Here is a 24,370-nt window from a genome sequence, read left to right as displayed (position 1 = left end):
CCTAACCATAGCTTCATGTCCACATCCCGGTTCAACCCTAACCCTAACTTCATGTCCACATCACGGTTCAACCCTAACCCTAGCCTCATCCACAACCCTAACCCTAAATCTAACCATAACCTTAATTTGGCCCCTCCCCCAAATAGGCTTCCCTCATCTCCAAATTCCCAATGAAAGCCTGGTTATATATCCAGGGTTTTAACATTGAGTAGCTTTACTGTGAGAAATGTGGTGAATCTAAATAGCTAAACAAATGTGCATATAAGAACACAACATTCTAATCTAATTAATTAACAAGCAGGAGTTTGTTTTCTCTTCTTCGCGTCTAGTGGTGGTTGAGTGGCAGGCGTTCCCTTGAAGACCTCATTTTCTCAGACTACTTTCCCCGCCCCTCCTCCAGCTGATGGCTGGCTGTAAATACCTTTGGTTGTCAGGAAGTGAACTAGTGTGTGTGCCAACTGGAAAATTAAGGGACAAAACACCTTCAAGCAAAAATAACCGAATGAAATAATCGTGCCTTTGAGGGTATAGTAATTATATTTTCAAGGTAGCTAACTAGTTAAATCATATTTCTTTCTAGCTCCTAAATGTAATAGCTAGCTATTTGCAACAAGCTAACGCTAGCTAACGTCAGTAGCAAGCTTAAGCCAGGTTTATTTTGAAAATGAAGTTGCTCGTTGTCGCATGTTCACCATCGAGTTGTTTGATTAACTAACTTCTAACATGAACTTACTCAAAATGCCTTGCTAATCAAATATTTTACATTAGCTAGCAAGTTAGCCAGGCGTTTCTTGTTCCAGACAAGGTGGTTGCTTCATTGTTTATCCTTCCCAAATAAACTAACGTTAGCTACAGTTTGTTAGGCTAAGGAAACGGTAGTTGGCTAACTAGAAAGTGCCCCATATTTCTCAACTAAAATAATAACTAGCTGGGTTAAGTTATTGGATGACATATTTGCTGCCACTGATCTAAGTAGAGTGTTTTTAAAGCAGCGATTGCATCATGATTTGATCAATATAGAAAACTGGAACGTATCAGTTTTGGACATGGAGAAGAAGCATGGAAGGAGTCAACCATGGGGGAAGTTAGTAAAAGTGGACTCTCAATCTGAAGTATTGCTTGTCAACAGGGAATGCACTGTCGGGCGAAGAAAAGGTAAAATTACTATCCCACACAGTGACACTAACACATTCACTTCATCATATTGTTACCTGAGTTTCTCGACATATCGTGGAGTTGAGAAACTCAGCTACCATATTGTAGGCTAATTTATAAAAGATAGAGAAAGTAATGCGGTAGGACACTAGCTAACGATTATCTATAAACTACATATTTTGTGAACTACCAAAACGCCATGTTATCGATATTAATGATTATTGCTTGTACATTCATAATAACGTGTAAAAACTTAAGACAACACTTTTCATAAAATTGTGTTTTTATTTTTATAGTTGAACACTTTTAAGGAAATGTATGTGGCTTGTTTTGAGGAACTTGTTTATAAATGTCTTGATGTTTATAGACAGAAAATACCATATCCTAGACATGAGTCGGGCAGTGTCTGGGCTCTTTAATAAAACCAGTTAATTCAAGGCACAATACCCCCAGTCTTTAGTTCACCAAACTTAGACACCCTCTCTGATGATAACAAAGCCGTCTATTGAGAAGATGTGTGCAGAATATTAACTAGGCTAGTTTTTTGTATGGATTTTGACCAAGGAAAGGTTATATCTCCTAGGTTTCTGTCTGTGTCTCTGCTCTATTATATTGAGTTCCAGGAGTCTGCTTTCCGGTACAAAGAGACTGAGCCTAATGAGCTAGTCTTTTATGCAGCACCCACAATATGGTATAAAAGAAGAGAGGAATGCATCAACAATAAATCAGCATAGTCATACAATCTCAATGTGGTATTTTCCAAGCTCACTCGTGACAATATCATCAGCCATGTGGCCATTGCCTAAATACTTGTTTTCCTGCTATTTTAAAATAGGTACTTAGTAGGCCCAAATTGTTTTTGTTTACAGTAACATGACGTAAACAAAATGCTTTTTTACACACAATATAGCACAAAAGCTCCACAACAGTAGCCTACTGTATGACAACATCTAGTTTATTCAAGTCATGTTGAAAATAGTCATCTTTAACTATGTTGTAAAAAAAAATTGGTGCATTTTATTAACCGTAAATAACTTTTTCTTTCACCAGGCTGTGATCTTTCCTTTCCTGCTAACAAACTGGTCTCGGGGGATCACTGTAAGATAGTGCAAGATAAGAGCTCAGGATTGGTGTGGCTGGAGGACACAAGGTATGAAGGGAGTCTTTAAAAAAAAAAAATTATAGGCTCAACGATAAACTGATCAATTATGTATGTTTAACAATATATGGTAATGTTGAGCATTTTTCTTAGTTAATTAGGCTAAATAGTTTTTAACCTGTGTTTGTTTTATTGTTATAGGAAAATGTATTATGCAGATTGTATTTGTTTGTAATCCTGTTTATAGTGACTGATCAGTATATTTCATGGTGGATTGAACAGATATCTGCCTGCCCAGCACTGCACATCACAGTGTAATCTCATTTTCAGTGTAAGCAACCAGCTGGCAAATTACACTAACCATCAATTAAAGAGGTTGTGTTTTACCATGTGCTAATAAGTCAGCAAGATGAAAGGCATTTTCTCTACACGCATTTCTCTAGTGTGCACACACTGCATTAAGGTGTCCGCATACATAGGTTCGGTTTGCTCCTTGCAGAACTTGGCTAGGCGGCGTGAACGTCTGTACTTCCTTAAAATACATTCTGTTGAAAAAAAGCGGCAATATTACTGTTTGTCCCTCATGAAACACCATAGCAACAAATACACTTCCTCAAAATAGTATGATTTAATCTAAGATAACTCAAGAAATCTGTAATTAATTTTGACATTTTTGCCAAAAAGGTCTTAGTTGTGCAATTTTACATCTAACTAAGATGTTTGGTGCAGTATTTCTCAAGTGAAACTGAAAACTAGTCTGTCGTTGAATGACAACAAACACTTTATTGAAGAACCCTACTGTTGACCTATCACAGAAGGGGGTCGACTTCAGCTACCAAAATTCAACAAGCCTTAAGAAACAAAATGTGTGTGCTCGAACAGCCGGGAAAAAAACCTGCCAAATGCGTCCGAAAATCAAAAACAAAGAAAAACTTCACAAAATGTGGTCATAATATATGCACCAACCTTTTTGACTGGGAAGCATACGGTAAGCTTTAGGCTTTACATCATTGAGCAAAGTGGCAGCTCTTACTGTTTTGCTCCTGAATATTGTGGATGCTTTTCCAATAGAAAGATGGAATGCGACAGTGTAGTGTCTCAATAGTGTAGGGTAAGATTCCATCCCTATATATCCCATGAAGAGAAGCTACTATTTAACTGTTACTATAGTAATAACTGCAGCAAAGTTTTTCTAGCCAGCCAAAACTGAGACACAGTCCTCTCTAGTCTTGGATTTCTTCCAAGGTTGCTGATTGAATACAATGACAGACCAGTGTTCTTGTTTTGTTTTTCACACCTCTAGCACCAATGGTACAGTGATTAACATGTCTAAGCTGGTGAAGAAGCAGATTCATATGCTGCAGAATGGAGACGTCATCTACTTTGTATACAGGAAAAACGAACCAGAGCAAAGTACGTTTTTTTTCTTATTTTGATTGGAGTGTTTGGCTCTCATTTTTGTAGCGGATTATACATTTTTAGTTAGGGCAAATTAAGTCTGATATTTATAGGTGGAAATTACAAACTTTTAAAGCCTTTTTAAACCAAAAATACAATACAAGTTCGCATTTTCTGCTGTGCAGGAATTTTCTTGTAACAGCAGGGTGATCAAATTAAGATCCATCTGTAAGTGTATAAAGAAAGGCTGTATAAAGAAAGAATATAACGTGTTCCTTATTTTCTTCAGAAGGTGTGTATAAATTAGTAGTGCATAGGGTTACAAAGTGAGGGTATGTAAATGGTAACTTTCCAAGTTTTCCGGTAAACTACTGGAATTATGAAAACTTTCTGGAATTTATGTAACATGTAAAATAAGATGATTTTAATATAACAACTAGAATGATAACATTATCCTAAATATAACCAATCAACTTGGTGAATACTGTTCGTGTTCAGCATGAGATCCTTTGTTTTAGATTTTTTTTTACACATTTTCTACACACTTATTTATTTTACTATGTCTTTGTTGTAATTGTTTTTGCACCAAACTGGTTGTGGGAAAAAAATCAATAGTTGAAAGACTTGCAGAGTTAATTGAAAATGATGCCATTGTTGTTTTTAGATGCTTTTTTTCATTAATTAGGCTGTTTTCTCTTGTATGGTCTATCCACTAGAAAATCATGGACAATATGGACACAGATGAAAATTTTATATAAAATGTATATTTTTTAAGTTATTGAAGTGCAAATGTCCAAAGTTACAATAGATTACTGTAGACCAGGGCACCAGGTAGCCTAGTGGTTGTAGCGTTGGGCCAGTAACCGAAAGGTCGCTAGTTGAAATCCCCGAGCCGACAAGGTGAAAAATATGACGTTGTGCCCTTGGGCAAGGTATTTAACCCTAATTACTCCAGGGTTGCCGTTGATAAGGGCTGACCTTGGCCGTGATCCCACTCTCTCAAGGGTGTCTCAGTGGGAGTTTGGATATGCAAAAAATATATATATATATTCAAATTCGCATATAATACGCACTTGTACTTGTGAAATAGGACAACTATAAGCACCCACTAAATTGTTATTATGAATGACTGAAAATTCCAGTAACTTTGGTAAATTACCAGTAGTTTTGCAACCGTAGTATACTGCACACCATTGTCAAGGAAAGCATCTCACTGTACCATGTGCATGTGACCAGTAAATGTTGATTTGATTTAGTGCATACAGGTCTTTTAGTCCACTTGTTTTCCTGTGTACCTTCCAGTGCTGCCAACTTGGTTATAAATCCATACTGTACACAGTGAACTTGCATAATGTGTCTAAACTGAGTTGGACCAGTCGGCCAAGAATGGCCTCTCAAAATAAGAGTAATGTTTTCCCTTTTTGGGGATATTTAACAAATTGTACACAAACTTTTGCAACAACAATAATAATCATTTGTGTGTCCCTTTTCGCGAAATTTGTCTTGCATCTCACCAAACAGCACAGCATCACCAATAGGTACATAAATGCATATATAAATCACAAGCAATAACTACAGCAGTCAACACATGTGGATACAGTTCATAATTCAGTTAGGGTTGAGCAGTTATTTAGTCAGTTGATTTATACTGGTGGATTTCTAGGCTCTGGCAGCTTTGTAAAGATGGACTCTGTATCAGCGGCCTGATGGTATGAGCTGGTACTACTCCTGGTTGAGTGGGTGTGTCAGATTGGTGGCAATTTTCACTCCTGCTCATCACTTTCTCCAAGAACAGCACTTCTTTTTTCTTCAGATTAACTCCACTGATTTTGTTTGACAGCTTTACTACTAGTTATTTTGTATTTGCTATGGATGGATATCTGCTTGTACCAGGTGTGAGAACACCTTTTTGTATGTCTGTGTGTTTGCAGTCTAGAAGAGTTTGCAGTCAATTATAGTTCCAAGATATTTGTATTGCTCAACTGATTCTATTTGTTCTGAGTCAATGTGGATGGGCCTGGTGTCGTCTTTTTATAGTTCTTAAGTTTGTAATTTCCTTGTTTTTTTTCATGAGTCTGTATTTTTTTTCAATTGAGTGAAGTATAACAATCTCTTGCTTCTACAGACCTTGCCTACATGTATCAGTCCATAAAACCAGAGAGGACATTCTCACAAGACACAATTGGTAAGTATAAAATAACCAAATCAATGTGATATTTGTAGGGTGGTTTTAATTAGCTTGTTTGTTGCTTTCCACCCTTTCTCACCATGTCAGGTGGTGCCACCAGATGCTCAGTAATGCAGCAGAAAGCCCAGACCTGCCCTGTTACAGCAGCAGTATGTGTGTCTGTGGAGCCATTCCTTGTTGGACCTCCACGGGAGCAGCAGGCCTTGGATGAACCTCAGCCCTCCACCTCCTCCCACCTCCTCCACACAGTCTCCTCCTCTACAGCCTGTTCCTCTGCAGCCTCCCTCCTTCACTCCTCTGCCTTAGGTAGGCTTTACATCTGGCCTGTGCTTCCTCTTTATGGTGCTCATTGAGAGGAAGCAGGGACTGGGAAGTAAATATGTGTTTCACCCTCCTCCTCAAATTCTTCAACCAGTATAGCATGGTCTCCCCTTGATTGTGCCAGCTTTGTTCACTCTCCCTTACTTTTTTCAAAGGACAGCTCTTGCCGAATGATATTATGCCAGACTTTTATGATCACAACTACTTGTAAATCTTCCCATATTGAAGAACAGGCACAGGTAACTGAATTTGCCCCAATCATATGGCCTTTTGATCATTCTCTGTTGTGCATCCTTTCTCCCTTATCCTGCAGCTGCTGAAGGCAAGGCTGGGCAGCACAACACTAACCTCTTCTGCTCAACAGACACACGACAGACTGAAGCCCAGAACCGAGTCACAATGTTGTATAAGGAGGGGGACATGGAACCAGAGAGAAAAAGGAGGAAAACTGACAGTGCTGGTCAGTGCATTCAGTCTCATTACATTGTGGCATATTGACACTTAGTTGGTGACACTTGATCGTAACAGTGTTTTCCCCCCTTTCCCTTCCTAGACAAGGACTATGATTTTGGACTGCCACATACTTCCAGTATTGCGGTGGTCGGCCCCAGCCCAGCTAAGGTTTTTCTTATCGGGGATCTGTTTGGAAAAGCTGCTGTGGCTGTGGAAGAAGCCAAGACTGACAAGATGGAGGAGTCCCTAACCTGTATCATCTGTCAGGACCTACTTCATGACTGTGTCAGGTACAGCAAGACTACCTACTACTACATTAGAAAATAGGCCCACTCCTCTATTTCATTGCTTGTGGCTCCTCGCAGCAGATGAACATAGCAATGGTTCAATAAATGTAATGTATCAAGAGTCGTATTAACACAACATTTTATAATTCCTAGTATTTCTAATTTTGTTCTAAAGGACAGAAAAGTGGCTCTACTGCGTGTTAATGGTATCTGCTCCCTGTGTGTCCCCCATGCAGCCTGCAGCCCTGTATGCACACCTTCTGTGCTGCGTGCTACTCTGGCTGGATGGAGCGCTCGTCTCTCTGCCCCACCTGTCGCTGCCCCGTAGAGAGGATCCGCAAGAACCACATCATCAACAACCTGGTGGAGGCCTACCTTATCCAACACCCGGGTTTGTATTCAATCTGCCCGACTCTACCCTTGTACCCCCATTAACACTATTGTGGATAGCGACCAGCTCTTCCCCCTGTTAAAATCGGTATTTGTCTGTGGACCCAAATAAAGCATGGAAATGTTGACCCTGTGTTGACCCTTTGTGTCCACAGAGAAGTGTCGCAGTGAGGAGGACCTGAAGAGCATGGACAGCCGGAACAAGATAACTCGGGACATGCTGCAGCCAAAGATTGAGCGTTCCTTCTCTGATGAAGAGGGCAGCTCTGATTATCTCTTTGAGCTCTCCGACAACGACAGTGACACCTCCGATATCGGGTCAGACAGAAGAGTAGCTGTGTGTGTGACTGTGACCATGTCTGTGAACCTGTGTGTATGGTTGACCAAGAGTGTGTGGTTTGTTTTTCACCCTCTAAAACATTCTTCTTCTTCCTGTTGTTGTTTCCACAGCCAGCCGGTTGTGATGTGCAGACAGTGTCCAGGCTACAGGAAGGAGGTCAGCCAGGTACTGTGGGCCACAGGGCTAGCCCCTCTAGGACCAGCCCCACCAGCTCTTCTAGGACCAGCCCCACCAGCTCTTCAAGGACCAGCTCTTCTAGGACCAGACCCACCAGCTCTTCTAGGACCAGCTCTTCTAGGACCAGCCCCACCAGCTCTTCCAGGACCAGCTCTTCTAGGACCAGCCCCACCAGCTCTTCTAGTACCAGCCCCACCAGCTCTTCTAGGACCAGTCCTACCAGCCCCTCTAGGACCAGCCCCACCAGCCCCTCTAGGACCAGCCCCACCAGCCCCTCTAGGACCAGCCCCACCAACTCCTGAGGACAGGCCAGGGAAACCCCCTGGGGCTGGGGAATCAACATTATCAACATGCTCTGATGTCCCCACTACAGGTACTGAACTATGTGTCCATCTGTTGGTAACGGCTTACATTTATATAATGCTTTTATTTCTAATATGTAAGTGTTTTATGTTGTGTTGGTTGATTAGGGAGTTATGACAACACAATGTAGTGCACTTACAGATCAAATTAATTATCAGTATGTTGTACTCGCCTGGACACAGAAATATGTGACAATGCTTGTAGCGTAATTGTTGGATCTGTAGATTCTGTAAGGATATTACAGTGCAGCCTTCAGGACCTTGACCCAGAGGACATGTCTCTCTGTGTCCTGTCCTCCTGCAGCTCCTCAGGATTACACCTGTCCTCCTCTGGGCAGCCATGTCATCTGCACCTGCTGCCTGCAGCCCATGCCAGACCGCCGCGCCGAGCTCATTGGCCAGCAACTCTCCGCTCAGCAATGTGAGTGGCCCGCAGGCCTGTCAATCAATGTTAATGGACCAATGGCAAGAGTGCTTTGACTGAAGGTGCTGATAGGTGTGGTTCTTTGTGTTGGCTAGGTGTGGCGTGCCTGCGGCCCTTCTGTCACATGTACTGGGGCTGCCAGAGGATTGGCTGTCAGGGCTGCCTCGCACGTTTCAGTGGTGCGTCTCTGCTCTACTACTTCTAGATTTACTTTCAAAGTTTGTCACTAATATTTTCAACAGTAAATAAACATTCAAGGTTGATCGAAAAGGTAATGTAAGGTTAGGAGAATTGTAGTACTTGATCGCATATAAGGTCTGTACATATTTAATTGACCTTAGTAAATAAACAGGTAGAACCTTTGCTCTGGGCTGATTGATGCTTAGTTAAATCAGAGCTTCTGAGGGATTTCTGAGGTAACGCTATCATTGTGGTTAGTTTATTGAAAATAGTGGTGGAAATTTACCAAAATATTGCCTGTATTGTCCCTATGTCTTCCACATAATTTGTTATCACATTGCAGTATCATGTTTACCAGTATGACACATATAATATCCATGTCTTTGTCCACAGAACTCAACCTTACAGACAAATGCCTGGACGGTGTTCTGAACAGCAATAACTATGAATCAGAGATCCTCCAGGTACTTCATTTCTACTCTTCGGCTCTAACCATTGATCGGTCTGAACACCCAGAATCAGCATCTGCATTCTTTGGGCCGGTTTCCCAGACACAGATTAAGCTTAGTCCTGGACTTATGTTAGAGGAATTCTAAATTCCTCTGTATTTTTCCCAATCAGAATTCAATACTCTGTCAATGCATTCTAAAGGGATTATAAGACCCAGTGTTTTTATAAGAATGGACAGAGCCCCGGTCTTAAAAGTCAGGTAACAGCATTTAATTCAAGAGAGTACTGGTTACATACACATTTTTCCACAGGTTATAAACTGAAAATGACGTCAGAGTTTTCTAAATGTTCTCTCTCTTCATGACACCGGTAGAGAGGCCCTATAGTTCTCGAGCCTTCCCTCCTCGCCTAAAGCCAAGGTCAGTCAGTATAAATCAGCGTTCTAGACAGTCTGGAGATAGTTCATTCATTTTTACAAACGAACAGACCGTCATTGTTACTTATCTCCTGACTATATTATATACAATTGGGAATGGGAGCAAGAGACAAAATTCATTATGTACAGTACATAATGGCATTTGGACTAGTCAGTCCTGATTGAAATGTAAACATAATTAGTCATCATTGATAAAAATTCCCTTAACAACTTAAAAGCTATTTCAATGAAGATTCTCCATTGACCATGCTTTTTAGTCCATGAATAGTCTAAATCTGTGACTAGGAATTGGGAAACTGGTGCCTGGTTACATAACCCAGGTTAAGTGAATCTATTTCCTTTGCATTTGTTTCTAACTTCTCTACTACAGCGACCACTAACGTCTAATATATAACCTGTCATCCTTCCGCCTTATAGAGTTACTTGTCAGCCAGAGGGATGTCGTGGAGGGACATGCTACAGGAGGGTCTTCAGGGCCTGCAACAGGGAACCTTCTATCTGTCTGGTCAGTCTGACACTATCCTCTTCACCTCACATAAAACTTGAGATTGGAAGCGTTCCAGGTTGTCTTTTTTGCATTTGCATTGCACATCTCCGAAAATTCCTACATCATGTAAATGTGCTTCCTGAGACACCATATCCAGGTCTTTTATTTCCATATCTCGTGACTGCAAAAACGATGAGCTGCAATTCCACCTTTAAGCTTCCCATCTTGAACATGGTTCTCAGTCTTACTGACAGTGCAGAGCATCCTTCCAACTCACTTTGGGATGCACTAGTAACTATCTCTCCCTCTCTCTCTCCATGTTTTATATCTCAGATTATCGCATCAACAGTAACGCCATACTCTGTTTCTGCTGTGGCCTGCGAGCCTTCGGGGAGCTGGCCTACAAATACAGACAGAACATCCCTGCCTCGGCGCTTCCTGGTGAGCGAGAGCAGCCTCTAACTCAGCGGTTCCTAAACTAGGGGTCGCAACCCCATGCGGGGTCGCCTGATATGCAAATGGGGTCATGGGAGAATTTCCAAAATACGGAGGATTTTTTAATGTATACGCTACTGGTCAAAGGTTTTAGAACACCTACTCATTCAAGGGTTGTTATTTGTACTATCTACATTATAGAATAATAGTGAAGACATCAAAACTATGAAATTACACATGGAATCGTGTAGTAACCAAAAAAGTGTTAAACAAATTAAAATTATATTTGAGATTCTTCAGTCACCCTTTGCCTTGATGACAGATTTGCACACTCTTGGCATTCTCTCAACTAGCTTCATGTGGTAGTCACCTGGAATCCATTTCAATTAACAGGTGTGCCTTGTTAAGTTAATTTGTGGAATTTCTTTCCTTCTTAATGCGTTTAGGCCAATCAGTTGTATTGTGACAAGGTAGGGGTGGTATACAGATAGCCCCATTTGGTAAAAGACCAAGTCCATATTATGGCAAGAACAGCTCAAATAAGCAAAGAGAAATGACAGTCCATCATTACTTTAACTTCTTGCGATTCCAAACCCGTATCCGGGAGCGTAACCCTAGCCTCAAGCTCATTAACATAACGCAACGTTTCCTATTCATGAAAATCGCAAATGAAATGAAATAAATATATTGAAACACAAGCTTAGCCTTTTGTTAACAACACTGTCATCTCAGATTTTCAAAATATGCTTTTCAACCAAAGCTACACAAGCATTTGTGTAAGAGTATTGATAGCCTAGCATAGCATTAAGCCTAGCATTCAGCAGGCAACATTTAAAATCAAAAAATAAAATCATTTAAAATCAATAAAATCATTTACCTTTGAAGAACTTCAGATGTTTTCAATGACGAGACTCTCAGATAGCAAATGTTCATTTTTTCCAAAAATATTATTTGTGTATGAGAAATAGCTCCGTTTTGTTCATCACGTTTGGCTAAGAAAAAAATCCGAAAATGCAGTCACTACAACGCCAAACTTTTTTCCAAATTAGCTCCATAATATCGACAGAAGCATGGCAAACGTTGTTTAGAATCAATCCTCAAGGTGTTTTTCACATATCTATTCGATGATAAATCATTCGTGGCAGTTGGTTTCTCATCAGAGGCAAACGGAAAAATACTGCAGCTGGAGATTACGCAATAATTGCGACAGAGGACACCAAGCGACCACCTGGTAGATGTAGTCTCTTATGGTCAATCTTCCAATGATATGCCTACAAATACGTCATAATGCTGCAGACACCTTGGGGAAAACGTAAGCTGACTCCTAGCTCCTCCACAGCCATATAAGGAGTCACTGCCATGAGGCGATTTCAAAAAATGTGGCACTTCCTGATTGTTTTTTTTCTGTAACATCAGTTCTGTGGCACTCACAGACAATATCTTTGCAGTTTTGGAAACGTCAGAGTGTTTTCTTTCCAAAGCTGTCAATTACATGCATAGTCGAGCATCTTTTCATGACAAAATATCTTGTTTAAAACGGGAACGTTTTTCATCCAAAAATTAAAATAGCACCCCCTAGTTATAAAAGGTTAAGACATTAAGGTCAGTCAATACGGAGAATTTCAAGAACTATTCTTCAAGTGCAGTCGCAAACACCATCAAGCGCTATGATGAAACTGGCTCTCATGAGGACCGTCACAGGAAAGGAAGACCCAGAATTACCTCTGCTGCAGAAGATAAGTTCATTAGAGTTACCAGCCTCAAAAATTGCAGCCCAAATAAATGCTTCACAGAGGTCAAGTAACAGACACATCTCAACATCAACTGTTCATAGGAGACTGTGTGAGTCAGGCCTACATGGTTGAATTTCTGCAAAGAAACCGCTACTAAAGGACACCAATAAGAAGAAGAGACTTGGGCCTCTCGAGTGGCGCATTGCAGTGCTAGCAGTGCCACTAGAGATTCTGGGTTCGAGTCCAGTCTCTGTCGCAGCTGACCACGACCGGGAGACCCATGGGGCAGTGCACAATTGGCCCAGCATCGTCTGGGTTAGAGGAAGGTTTGCCCAGCAGGGATATCCTTGTCCCATCGCGCACTAGTGACTCCTGTGGCGGGCCGGGTGCAGTGCACGCTGACATGGTCGCCAGGAGTACGGTGTTTCCTCCGACACATTGGTGCGGCTGGATTTCGGGTTAAGTGGGCATTGTGTCAAGAAGCACATCGCTGCAACTCCCATACGGACTCGGGGGAGGCGAAGGTCGAGAGCAGTGCATCCCCCGAAACACAACCTAACCGAGCCGCACTGCTCTCGACCTTCGCCTCTCCCGAGTCCGTATGGGAGTTGCAGCGATGAGACAGGACTGTAACTACTAATTGGATACCACTAAATTGGGGATGAAAAAGAAGAACAAAGAAGAGACTTGCATGGGCCAAGAAACAGAAGCAATGGACATTAGACCGGTGGAAATGTGTCCAAATTAGAGATTTCTGTTTCCAACCGCTGTGTCTTTGTGAGACCCGGTATGGGTGAATGGATGATGTCTGCATGTGTATTTCCCAACGTAAGGCATGGAGGAGGAGGTGTTATGGTGTGGGGGTGCTTTGCTGGTGACTCTGTCTGTGATTGATTTAGAATTCAAGGCACACTTAAGCAGCATGTCTCCCACAGCATTTTGCAGTGATACGCCATCCCATCTGGTTTGGGCTTAGTGGGCCCATCATTTGTTTTTTTAACAGGACAATGACCGAACACACCTCCGGGCTGTGTAAGGGCTATTTAACCAAGGAGACAGATTGTTCTGTCTCACGATTCCCGAGCATGAAACAGCACATGGGATGTTCAGTGTGCTTCATGGCTATATTGACGAAAAACAATCGACGGATGGGCTTTTGCACACTCCATCTTTGGCGGGACAGCAGGCAGGCCTCTGCACTCTAGTTATGAATATGTCTCCCTCTGCCTTATGGACACATTGTATGATACACCGAGAGCAACTGGCGGCAAAAGAGCTGAGCACAGACCTCAGAGATATACTGCAGCAGGTAACTTTGATTGTAAACCACATCAAGTGCCTAAGTGTCAAAGATGGCAGAGGAGTTTTGGTTCCTGACCCAAAGGAAATAACATGGCATTTTATTTATTTTTTAAAATGTATTTCACCTTTATTTAACCAGGTAGGCTAGTTGAGAACAAGTTCTAATTTGCAACTGCGACCTGGCCAAGATAAAGCATAGCAATTTGACGCATACAACAACAGAGTTACACATGGAATAAACAAAACATAGTCAATAATACAGTAGAACAAAAGAAAACAAAAACGTCTATATACAGTGAGTGCAAATGAGGTAAGATAAGGGAGTTAAGGCATTAGGCCATGGTGGCGAAGTAATTACAATATAGCAATTAAACACTGGAATGGTAGATGTGCAGAAGATGAATGTGCAAGTAGAGATACTGGGGTGCAAAGGAGCAAGATAAATAAATACTGTATGGGGATAAGGTAGGTAGATAGATGGGCTGTTTACAGATGGGCTATGTACAGGTGCAGTGATCTGTGAGCTGCTTTGACGGCTGGTGCTTAAAGCTAGTGAGGGAGATATGAGTCTCCAGCTTCAGAGATTTTTGCAGTTCGTTCCAGTCATTGGCAGCAGAGAACTGGAAAGAAAGATGACCAAAGGAGGAATTGGCTTTGGGGGTGATCAGTGAGATATACCTGTTGGAGCGCGTGCTACGACTGGGTGCTGCTATGGTGACCAGTGAGCTGAGATAAGGTGGGGCTTTACCTAGCAGAGACTTGTAGATAACCTGTAGCCAGTGGGTTTGGCGACGCGTATGAAGCGAGGGCCAACCAACGAGAGCGTACAGGTCGCAATGGTGGGTAGTGTATGGGGCTTTGGTGACAAAATGGATGGCACTGTGATAGAACTGCATCCAGTTTGTTGAGTAGAGTGTTGGAGGCTATTTTATAGATGACATCACCGAAGTCGAGGATCGGTAGGATGGTCAGTTTTACGAGGGTATGTTTGGCAGCATGAGTGAAGGATGCTTTGTTGCGATATATTAAGCCAATTCTAGATTTAATTTTGGATTGGAGATGCTTAATGTGAGTCTGGAAGGAGAGTTTACAGTCTAACCAGACACCTAGGTATTTGTAGTTGTCAACATATTCTATGTCAGAGCTGTCCAGAGCAGTGATGCTGGACAGGTGAGCAGGTGCGGGCAGTGATCGGTTGAATAGCATGCATTTAGTTTCCCCTGCGTTTAAGAGCAGTTGGAGGCCACGGAAGGAGAGTTGTATGGCATTGAAGCTCGTCTGGAGGTTAGTTAACACAGTGTCCAAAGAGGGGCCAGAAGTATACAGAATGGTGTCATCTGCGTAGAGGTGTACCAGAGAATCACCAGCAGCAAGAGCAACATCATTGATGTATACAGAGAAGAGAGCCGGCCCGAGGATTGAACCCTATGGCACCCCCATAGAGACTGACAGAGGTCCGGACAACAGGCCCTCCGATTTGACACACTGAACTCTATCAGAGAAGTACTTGGTATACCAGGCGAGGCAATCATTTGAGAAACCAAGGCTGTCGAGTCTGCCAATAAGAATGTGGTGATTGACAGAGTCAAAAGCCTTGGCCAGGTCGATGAATACGGCTGCACAGTAATGTCTCTTATCGATGGCGGTTATGATGTCGTTTAGGACCTTGAGCGTGGCTGAGGTACACCCATGACCGGCTTTGAAACCAGATTGCATAGCGGAGAAGGTACGGTGGGATTCGAAATGGTTGGTAATCTGTTTGTTAACTTGGCTTTCGAAGACCGTAGAAAGACAGGGTAGGATAGATATAGGTCTGTAGCAGTTTGGGTCTAGAGTGTCACCCCCTTTGAAGAGGGGATGATCGCGGCAGCTTTCCATCTCTGAGCAGTGATGTTGCGTTCAAAACAACTGGGAACTTGTAAATCTCTGACTTGCCTGCATTGAAGACGACTGGGAACTCGGAAAACATATATTTTCGAACGGTTACCCAACTTGGAATTCCAACTCGAACTATGGCCTCTTTCTAGAGTCCCGACTTTCCGATCTGAAGATCACTGACGTGATGATTTGACCTCATAGTTCCCAGTTGTCTTGAAAGCAACCATAAAACTCATGGTACCCTTCGCCAGATCATATCAATGTGAAACTGGATTCAGTGCTCTCGTCTGCTTTAAAACCAAATATCGATCCAGGTTGGATGTAACAACAGAGATGAGGTGCGTCGACCACACCCCTTGACTTTGAGAACCTCAGACGCGACATGCTTCAAGGCACACCCATCTCATTAGTGGTGGTGAGATAAGACACATCATGTCTGACTAATTTGCAATTGACTGTCATAACTCCACATTAAAAGTATGTGATGGTGAGTTAATTAAGACAATCAGAAATACTGTTAGAATGTTTTTCTATTTTCTGCCATGGGCCCAAATAAAGTAGACATTAGGCTGTTAATTAGGAAACCGTTTTTTTTTTTCTCACATGGTTGAGGTGGTGAGAAAATAAGTTTGGGAACCCCTGTTCTAAATGCTGGATACTGGGAAATGGCAATTCCCGTTCAGGAAACTTGAATGTCTTCAGAGGCAATTCATTTGGAAGCAATCACAATACATCAATACAGTGAACTAGCATGTGTTTAAATATGAATTAAGCTTTTATTTGTTTGATATTCAATCCCACAGCTGTTGTGACGTCTCGGCCAGACTGTTATTGGGGACGCAACTGCCGTACTCAAGTCAAGGCACACCATGCCACGTAAGTTACAAGATGTGGCCTTTATTCCATTTTCTGAATAGGTCTCCATAGTCCGAGTTTTTAAGATTTTGTATGGATAGATATCACAGGCGGCTGGTGACACCTTAATTGGGGAGGACGGGCTCATAGTAATGGCTGGAACAGAATAAATGGAATGGTATCAAACGTGGTTTCCATGTGTTTGATGCCATTCCATTCTTTCCATTATTATGAGCCGTCCTCCCCTCTGTAGCCTCCTGTGATAGATATGCGTTCTATTGCGTGGCTGTACATGCATTTTACCAACAGAGGGCGTTATTGTATAAGCTTGGCCAATCACACCTGGTGTGAGAGGAAAAGTTGAATCACTCCTTCACATTTCACAGCTCTTCACACAGCAGCTCTGCTTCTGATACAAGATGGGACATGTTTTGTATTGTTTCCCTTTTACTTTGTTGCAGGAAATTCAACCACATATGTGAGCAGACCCGTTTCAAGAGCTGAAGAGCCTCGTAGGTGACCTGCTATGCAAGGCTCTCCTGCAAATCCTGGAGCGTACACAGACTTCTAAGGATCTCCTGTATTACTCTCATATGTACAGTGATCATTTTACTCCCTTATTAAGCAGCGCCTTGCCATGAGGAAAGGTATCTCTTAGGTAATATAACTTGTAGTTCTCTCACAGGCTTGATAGGCTTATGTATTTGATGATATGCTGAAATTACAATCACACTCTTTTTGCTGGGTCATGATTAGCCAGCCTAGTGTTATAGGTATAGTAGGGCTGAGTGGGATAATGCTATGCACTCCACACAGTAAGAGAGGATTCCTTTATATGATGATGACAGACTTATATCTTATGTGGAATATGATCATCATCGCCGTTCATTCCAGTATCATGTCCTTTTGGGTGAGGGATATATTTAAAAAAATCTACTGAAGACCGTTGGCAATCAAAATGGACTTTGGCCATACATGTACTGTTACACAGGATGCAATGCCATCTTTTGTGACAGTTTAAGGATCATATTGATATCAGTAAGATATTGATACTTTTCCTATTTCCGTGTTTTCCTTTCTCTTAACTTGTGGTCTAGTACTTTAGATATCTTGGAGAACTATGTATTTGAATTAGAATCTAGAGCTTCCTACTCAACTGCTTACTGTGGTGTTCTAAACATCTAAGTAGTATTCATATGATGGTTATAGAAACTTTCCCCCCAAACAAACTAGGTTGAAGCACAGCTATGTTATCAAAAGACTTATCCATATACAGACTTTGAGGTTTCTTGTGATTCATATATATGGATGACCGATTCAGTGGAACCATTTTGAATTCAGACTGTTGCTGCTTCTGCATAAGACTGCTAACTGATAAGACAAGTGCTATGGAAAGGGAGTTGTTCTTAGTTTTGGGAAAAGGGGGAATTCTGTTAGTTTGATGTGGATTTCCCAACAAGGGCAAAAAGCCCTGTCAAAGCTGAGAATAATATGGTTCAACTAGAATCAATGGGAAAGTTAGTTAGGATTTCAGTTTTTCTGGTAGAGATAAGGGTTATATGTGGAAATGTAGTTTTATCTGAGGCTGGGAAAGGCAGGGGTATTCAGTTATATGCTTTGCTCAGGGTAATCAACATAAAGCTGATTTTAAAATGGTGCATTAGAGAAGCTTTCTCAGACCTAAACTAGTACTAACAGCCAATGCAGTTTTTTTGTTAGAATGCACAATGGTTTGCTAGAGTTTAGGGGGTGAAATTGTTCCTCCTTGTTACATTATATTAAGTTAGTGGTGTTGGCTAAATATATTAATTAAGCAAGCAACCTGATCATACGGGTTCTATCATACTTATTAGTATGATCGAACCAGGTAGCCTAGTGGTCAGAGTGTTGGGCCAGTAACCGAAAGGTTGCTGGATTGAATCCCCGAGCTGACAAGGTAAAAATCTGACCTTCTGCCCCTGAACAAGACAGTTAACTCACTGTTCCCCAGTAGGCTGTCATTGTAAATAAGAATTTTTCTTAACTGACTTGCCTATTTAAATAAAGGTTACATTAAAAAAATAAAATAAATGAAACATTAAGGATTGCCATTCTGTTAAATTAAGGACATGTTTTTCAATATATAGGAAGTGTTACCTTGGAGCATGTTGGATAGATCTTATAATAGTTTTGTTTATCAAATACCATGGTATGGTCAAACCTCATCAGTTAAACTTTCATTGGTGCAATTTCCCATAATAACTGAGGAAATAACACTGCTGTTTGGTCAGGCATTTTTATCTGGCAATGAAAGTACCCATACCAAGTTAGATTTGAAGAAAACAACATTTTGTAATTTCTAACAATGGAGACTGAAAGTGGGCTCAATTGCTCTTAGAAAAGAGACTAGAGGTGTAAAAGTCTCACGTTGTCAGACACGTTGCTGCATTCTTGCTGTAGAAGAACTGATCTAAAAACTCCAGGATTATATTATGAGACCATTAGGTTGCATTCACACATGCAGCCCAATTCTGATATTTTTTCACTCATTTGTCTTTTTGACTAATCAGATCATCCCCATTTGCCAATAAATGGGCAAAATATATGAATTGTGCTGCCTGTGTAAATGCAGCTTAGTTGCGAGAAATCCTGCCTGTCTAATTCAGTGTTGCAGTTACACAGTACTCAGAGATACAGGTGTGTCACTTTTATAGATCAACCCGAGACAACTGGCTGTGTCTTACTTCTGCGTTTTGTCTTATTAGAAGACTACTATCAACAACCAGATGTCCATAATGTTGTGTAGAACCACAACAGTAGACACTTGTCTCCTACTGTATAGAGACATCGGTCACATTCTCTGTAAATTACTGACAAGTCATTATGGAAGTCAAATCGGCCCAATGTCTGCAGACCTTTAGTCTAGATAGAATGGCCTGATATACTAATGTTATTCATGAGGCCTTATATATTGAAAAGTAGGATAAAGATAACTAAGTTGTTAGTAGTGAAGTAGAGTACAGAAAAAACCTTTTGTATGCAAGTCATTAGATTCTGTTGCAGTAAAAAAATTACTTTGACAGAAATGCAATGACATTATTCACTTTGTCATTCGTCATTTTAAATTTATAGTTTAATTTGAAATCATCCGTCTTTAATTTAGTAAATTGTGACATTAAATTGACTGATTTTAGAGGAAAAAGTAGTTTGCTCGAACTGTTAGTGTTTACAAGCAAGTCTAGCTTTGAAGTTTTTTACTTATATAATTCAGCTTGCACACATTGAATGTATGAATCACTAATTTGAAGATTTAACCAAGATTACAATAAGGTTGGGATTCAAACAAACACAGATTAACGACCTGTTCACAGCTATAGACTTTTGAAGGCAACTTCCCAAACGTTCATGGAGATCACGTAAGGCCACGGATGTCGGCTCAAGCAGAAATGACCTTTAAAAGTGCATCGGAGCACACTGGTACTTTATCTGCGTTTGTTTGAATCCTGGCACCAAGCTGAACTGTAATAAGCACTGCAGAAACGGTGCAGGTTCAACTCTGTCCTGTAACTTCAATGGATATTAAAACATCCATTTAGAAATATCCTTGTGCAATCAATGTGTGTGGAACTCAGGATTGGAGCTGAAACTCTACCTATGTCGCTATATACCCTCATTGGGGCTGTTTAGTGGCAATATTCACACGCTCAGACCGACTCTTCTGGGCTGGTATAAAGGGGGGCAAATATGGCCACGCTTTCTGCTAGAGCTCGTGTCTTTATTTGGGATCTTACGGGCTGGATTCAATCCGTATCGTGGTAGATCCACGTAAAGATCACTTCCAATTGAGGTGACATATGCAGCGTGTACAGTAAATGCAGTCTCCGCGACCGTGAGACCATTGCCTTTAATTGTCAATCGCGCTATAAAGCGGATCTTCAGCGCTACGGATTTAATAGAGCCCAAAGTCGCGGTTTCCCTGTTGTGGGTTCACACTGGCATTCCTCAGAGGCTCAGGCAATAGCTCAGCACAACCCAGCCAGCCAGCCTATCCCTCCCTACAGCAGCGCTGAACCTTAATTATAACAGGAGGATCTGGGCACCCTAAGCCAACAACAGTGCAAGCCACCGATCAGGAATGGGTGTTAAGGAGGCTTTGGAGGGTGCTTTGCATTCTTAGAGGGAAACGCTGTATTCTAGGGAAAATATTTACTCTGTGAGAATGTCTGGACCAAGATGCTCTGTACTAACAGTATGGCCAGTCAGTATAAAGGCCTTGCCGGGGCAAGTTGAATTCTACCTCATCAGAGCTCCCGAGACGTTCTGAAAAATCCCCGGTCTGTACTTTTGTGGATTCTAGTAAATGGGGGATTGACTGGACGGCATTTAGAGTAGCGCCGTTACGTTTTAATGCAGGGGAACACAACTGGTCCCCGGTTGACTGCTGTTTTTTGTGTGTTTTTTTTCACCTTTGTCAATCGGCGACCAATTTAAAGCTGGGAGTTCAACCAGGTGTATGCACTGCACTCTGATCAATTAGTTAATCAACTTAATAAAGTGGTATTGATTTATCAATATATAGCCAGGTATAACTGAAAACCAATGGGACTGTGATTCTTAAGGACTGGAGTTGTGATTCCTAGTTGAATGCCTTTGTGAGCTTTTTGTGCCCCCGGTATTAGCAATGCTAAAATACGTCTTATGTATATGGCTCTAACATGTCTGTTCTAGTGCACTAATAACGTATTGCTAAATGTGTTCCCTCATTGTGTTTAAGATGCATGACTTGCTACTGACCACTTTCAATGGACATCAAATGATCAAAAACTGAAGCAGCAATTTATGTAAACCTTTATTAAAAGTTCTTTGCACAAATTCCCACCAACCCTATTTATTTTCTGTTGATATGTTTTTCTATAGCTAGTCATATATGCTTACTTCTATTGAAAGGTTAGTTACTGCATTTGTCATTTTTCTTTTTACAATGATCAATTCCCTTTTAGAATTCAATATCAGCCTTAGGAATACATTTGGATACATTGTTGCAGCTTTGACGTTAATATACTGCATGTGAGCTACATCAGTTTAACACTGGAGGGCACAGAGTAGTAGTGTAAGCATAAACCATCTCCATGGAGCTCTGTGGAACTACTATCATCCACTGCTCCAAGGTTAAGGTTGTTGGACAAAAGGTAAACGTACACACAAGCATGGGGGCGCTATTGCGTTGGAAGTGCTTATGTTTAAGATTTGTATAATTTAATTTTAAAAATAATCAAATGAATTAAATTCCCAGTGCAGCTGTTTTTATCTCAATCAAATAATTTGAGTAACAATTAAGTAACTTACTGTAATAGATTCCATTGAAATGGGCAAAAACAAAGCTTTTTAGCAAAAAAATGTATTCTCAAGCAAGAATTTAGCTAGGACTGTATGGGAGTAGTTTGCGTGGGGAGGGGAAAACTGAAAACTAGCTGTTATTGGCAGAGAGGTTTGAAACTCCGTTATTGGTCTTGTAACCAAAAGATGTCAAGGGATGTCACAATGGAAAGCCGAAACTCCCGCCCAGGCAAACCTGCTGATTAGAAAGTCCTGTCCAGATAGTTTTTTCAACAAGCAGCTATTAGCTCCCGAGTGGCATAGCGGTCTAAGGCACTGCATCTCAGAGCTAGAGGCATCACTACAGACCCTGGTTCGATTCCAGGCTGTATCACAAACGGCCGTGATTGGGAGTCCCATAGGGCAGCACATAATGGGCCCAGTGTCGTCAGGGTTTGGCTGGGGTAGGCTATCATTGTAAATAAGATGTTTTTGTTCTTAACTGACTTGCCTAGTTAAATAAAATTAGGAATAACTCTGTTAAGTGTGATTTTTTTTTTTTGTTGATCAGTGTAAATTTCATCAACTGTTGTACAATATGAAACAAAACACCATAAAAACAATTGACTGCGTAACTGGTAGAAAAGTGCTCACAGGAATTGGGAAATGAACTGGGCTTGGAAAATAAAAATGTTTCCGTCAATATTCTCACGTTTTTTAATTATACAGAAGCTGAAAATGTCTGCGTGGTAACCAGTAAATATTGATGATGTTGTAAAGGCCCATTGCAGTCAACATTCTGTTTTTCCTGTGTTTTGTATCATATTGTACAACAGCTGATAAAACTAAGGCCTGGATTCAATCTATGAGGATTTCAGCGTTGGCCGACATCCGCATAGCAGATGTTTTGGCGGTGTTGGATGTGTAACTGCGGTATTAGCTGACATTAGTGAGCAGCTGCTCCAATGTGTCACAAACCACTCCCTTCCTTAGTATCCCTACGGCGTTAGAAAGTGTCGGCTCTGCCCATAGTGGAAATAATGACTCTCAAATGTCAAACTATTGATGTGAGGCTAATGCATGGTTTCATGTTCATTTGGATGGGGGGGATTTATGCCCAGCAGCCAATTCGAGTGTTTGAACTTGTAACGTGGCTGCATGAACTTGTAACGTGGCTGCATGGGATTTGTCGGATTATAATCGGGTGTGGTTCCGTTGCATCCAATGTCTGCGAAAAGGTAACGCAATGAGTCGCTTGATTTGACAGCTCGCAGTTCCACCTCAGATTCCGCCAAAATAATGCAATACGGATGTCAATCTGATTGAATCTAGCACGAACGCTGTAAAAGCGCAAACATTTTTATCAGCATTATTTCCTGATAGTTGCTGGTTGAAAATACAATTTATACAGGACCTTCTAAATCAGCAGGTTTGCATGGGTGGTATTTTGGCTCAGGCGGTGTAGGTAAATAGACCAATAACAAAGAGTTCCAAAACGCTTTGCTAATAACAGCTCATTTTCATTCCACAAAATGAGTGCCTTTTGCATCCCTTTGATATTTTAAGTAGAAATTGTTCACAAATATTGAATAGAATGTTAATGTTAATGCCTGTTTATATTCAGTGAAGTGCCCTTTAATCTTGACCACATGGAGAATTCAAAATCAGATTATTTTATACTAATAAAGACTTGCTAAAGTCCCTCGTGCGTTCTCTGTGAGCCCTCTGTGACTTTCAGGGAGATTTTACCCACTTAAACCCAAACTTTCTCAAAGGGTTCTCCATCATTGTGAAGCACTAGTTATTTTGTTGCTTCCACAAAGTAATTTCTGAAGATTATTATTTATTTAATGTGATTTGTGATTAATTTTAAGAAAAAATAAATAAACCTGTCCCTCATTTTAAGGTCAACCCTGTTAGGTGAACGGACATGTCGTTTTAATATACAGTTGAAGTCGGATGTTTACATACACTTAGGTTGGAGTAATTAAAACTAGTTTTTCAACCACTCCACAAACTTCTTGTTAATAAACTATAGTTTTGGCAAGTTGGTTAAGACATCTACTTTGTGCATGACACAATACATTTTTCCAACGATTGTTTACAGACAGATTATTTCAATTCACTGTATCACAATTCCAGTGGGTCAGAAGTTCACATACACTAAGTTGACTGTGCCTTTAAACAGCTTGGGAAATTCGAGAAAATGATGTCATGGCTTTAGAAGCTTCTGATAGGCTAATTGACATCATTTGAGTCAATTAGAGGTGTACCTGTGGGTGTATTTCAAGGCCAACCTTCAAACTCAGTGCCTCTTTGCTTGACATCATGGGAAAATAAAAATAAATCTGCCAAGACCTTAGAAAAAAAATTGTTGACCTCCAAGTCTGGTTCATCCTTGGGAGCAATTTCCAAATGCCTGAAGGTACCACGTTCATCTGTACAAACAATAGTACGCAAGTATAAACACCATGGGACCAAACAGCAATCATAACGCTCAGGAAGGAAACGCGTTCTATCTCCTAGAGATGAACATTCTTTGGAGAGAAAAGTGCAAATCAATCCCAGAACAACAGCAAAGGACCTTGTGAAGATGCTGGAGGAAACGGGTACAAAAGTATCTAGAGCCACAGTAAAACGAGTCCTAGATCGACATAACCTGAAAGGCCGCTCAGCAAGGAAGAAGCCACTGCTCAAAAACCGCCATAAAAAAGCCATACTACGG

The 24,370-nt window shown here is 41.1% G+C and overlaps 1 protein-coding gene across 5 annotated transcripts; it reads left to right on the top strand.

Annotated features, from left to right (window-relative positions):
• Positions 1 to 380: 380 nt before the first annotated feature.
• On the top strand, positions 381 to 21,211 carry LOC112262718 (E3 ubiquitin-protein ligase CHFR). 5 transcript variants are annotated; one of them, XM_024438440.2, is made up of 18 exons: positions 381 to 525; positions 1,021 to 1,155; positions 2,206 to 2,305; positions 3,558 to 3,667; positions 5,778 to 5,837; positions 5,928 to 6,146; positions 6,475 to 6,621; positions 6,715 to 6,904; positions 7,138 to 7,292; positions 7,447 to 7,609; positions 7,742 to 8,181; positions 8,475 to 8,591; positions 8,690 to 8,773; positions 9,168 to 9,238; positions 10,078 to 10,165; positions 10,481 to 10,588; positions 16,299 to 16,371; positions 16,812 to 21,211. In XM_024438440.2, exons 2-18 carry the CDS (start codon positions 1,047 to 1,049, stop codon positions 16,852 to 16,854), a joined length of 2,277 nt encoding a protein of 758 aa, XP_024294208.1. In that variant the 5' UTR covers positions 381 to 525; positions 1,021 to 1,046; the 3' UTR covers positions 16,855 to 21,211. The 5 variants fall into 5 exon arrangements, with proteins under 5 accessions (XP_024294208.1, XP_024294209.1, XP_024294207.1 ...); XM_024438441.2 differs by having other exon boundaries at positions 381 to 547; positions 6,526 to 6,621; XM_024438439.2 differs by having other exon boundaries at positions 381 to 547.
• The last annotated feature ends 3,159 nt before the right edge of the window (positions 21,212 to 24,370 follow it).

This window comes from Oncorhynchus tshawytscha, linkage group LG12 (genome assembly GCF_018296145.1).
Source record: "Oncorhynchus tshawytscha isolate Ot180627B linkage group LG12, Otsh_v2.0, whole genome shotgun sequence".
Taxonomy (NCBI): Eukaryota; Metazoa; Chordata; class Actinopteri; order Salmoniformes; family Salmonidae; genus Oncorhynchus; species Oncorhynchus tshawytscha.
The sequence above is the reverse complement of the archived record's forward strand: the minus strand, read 5'-3'. Positions and strand labels throughout refer to the sequence as shown.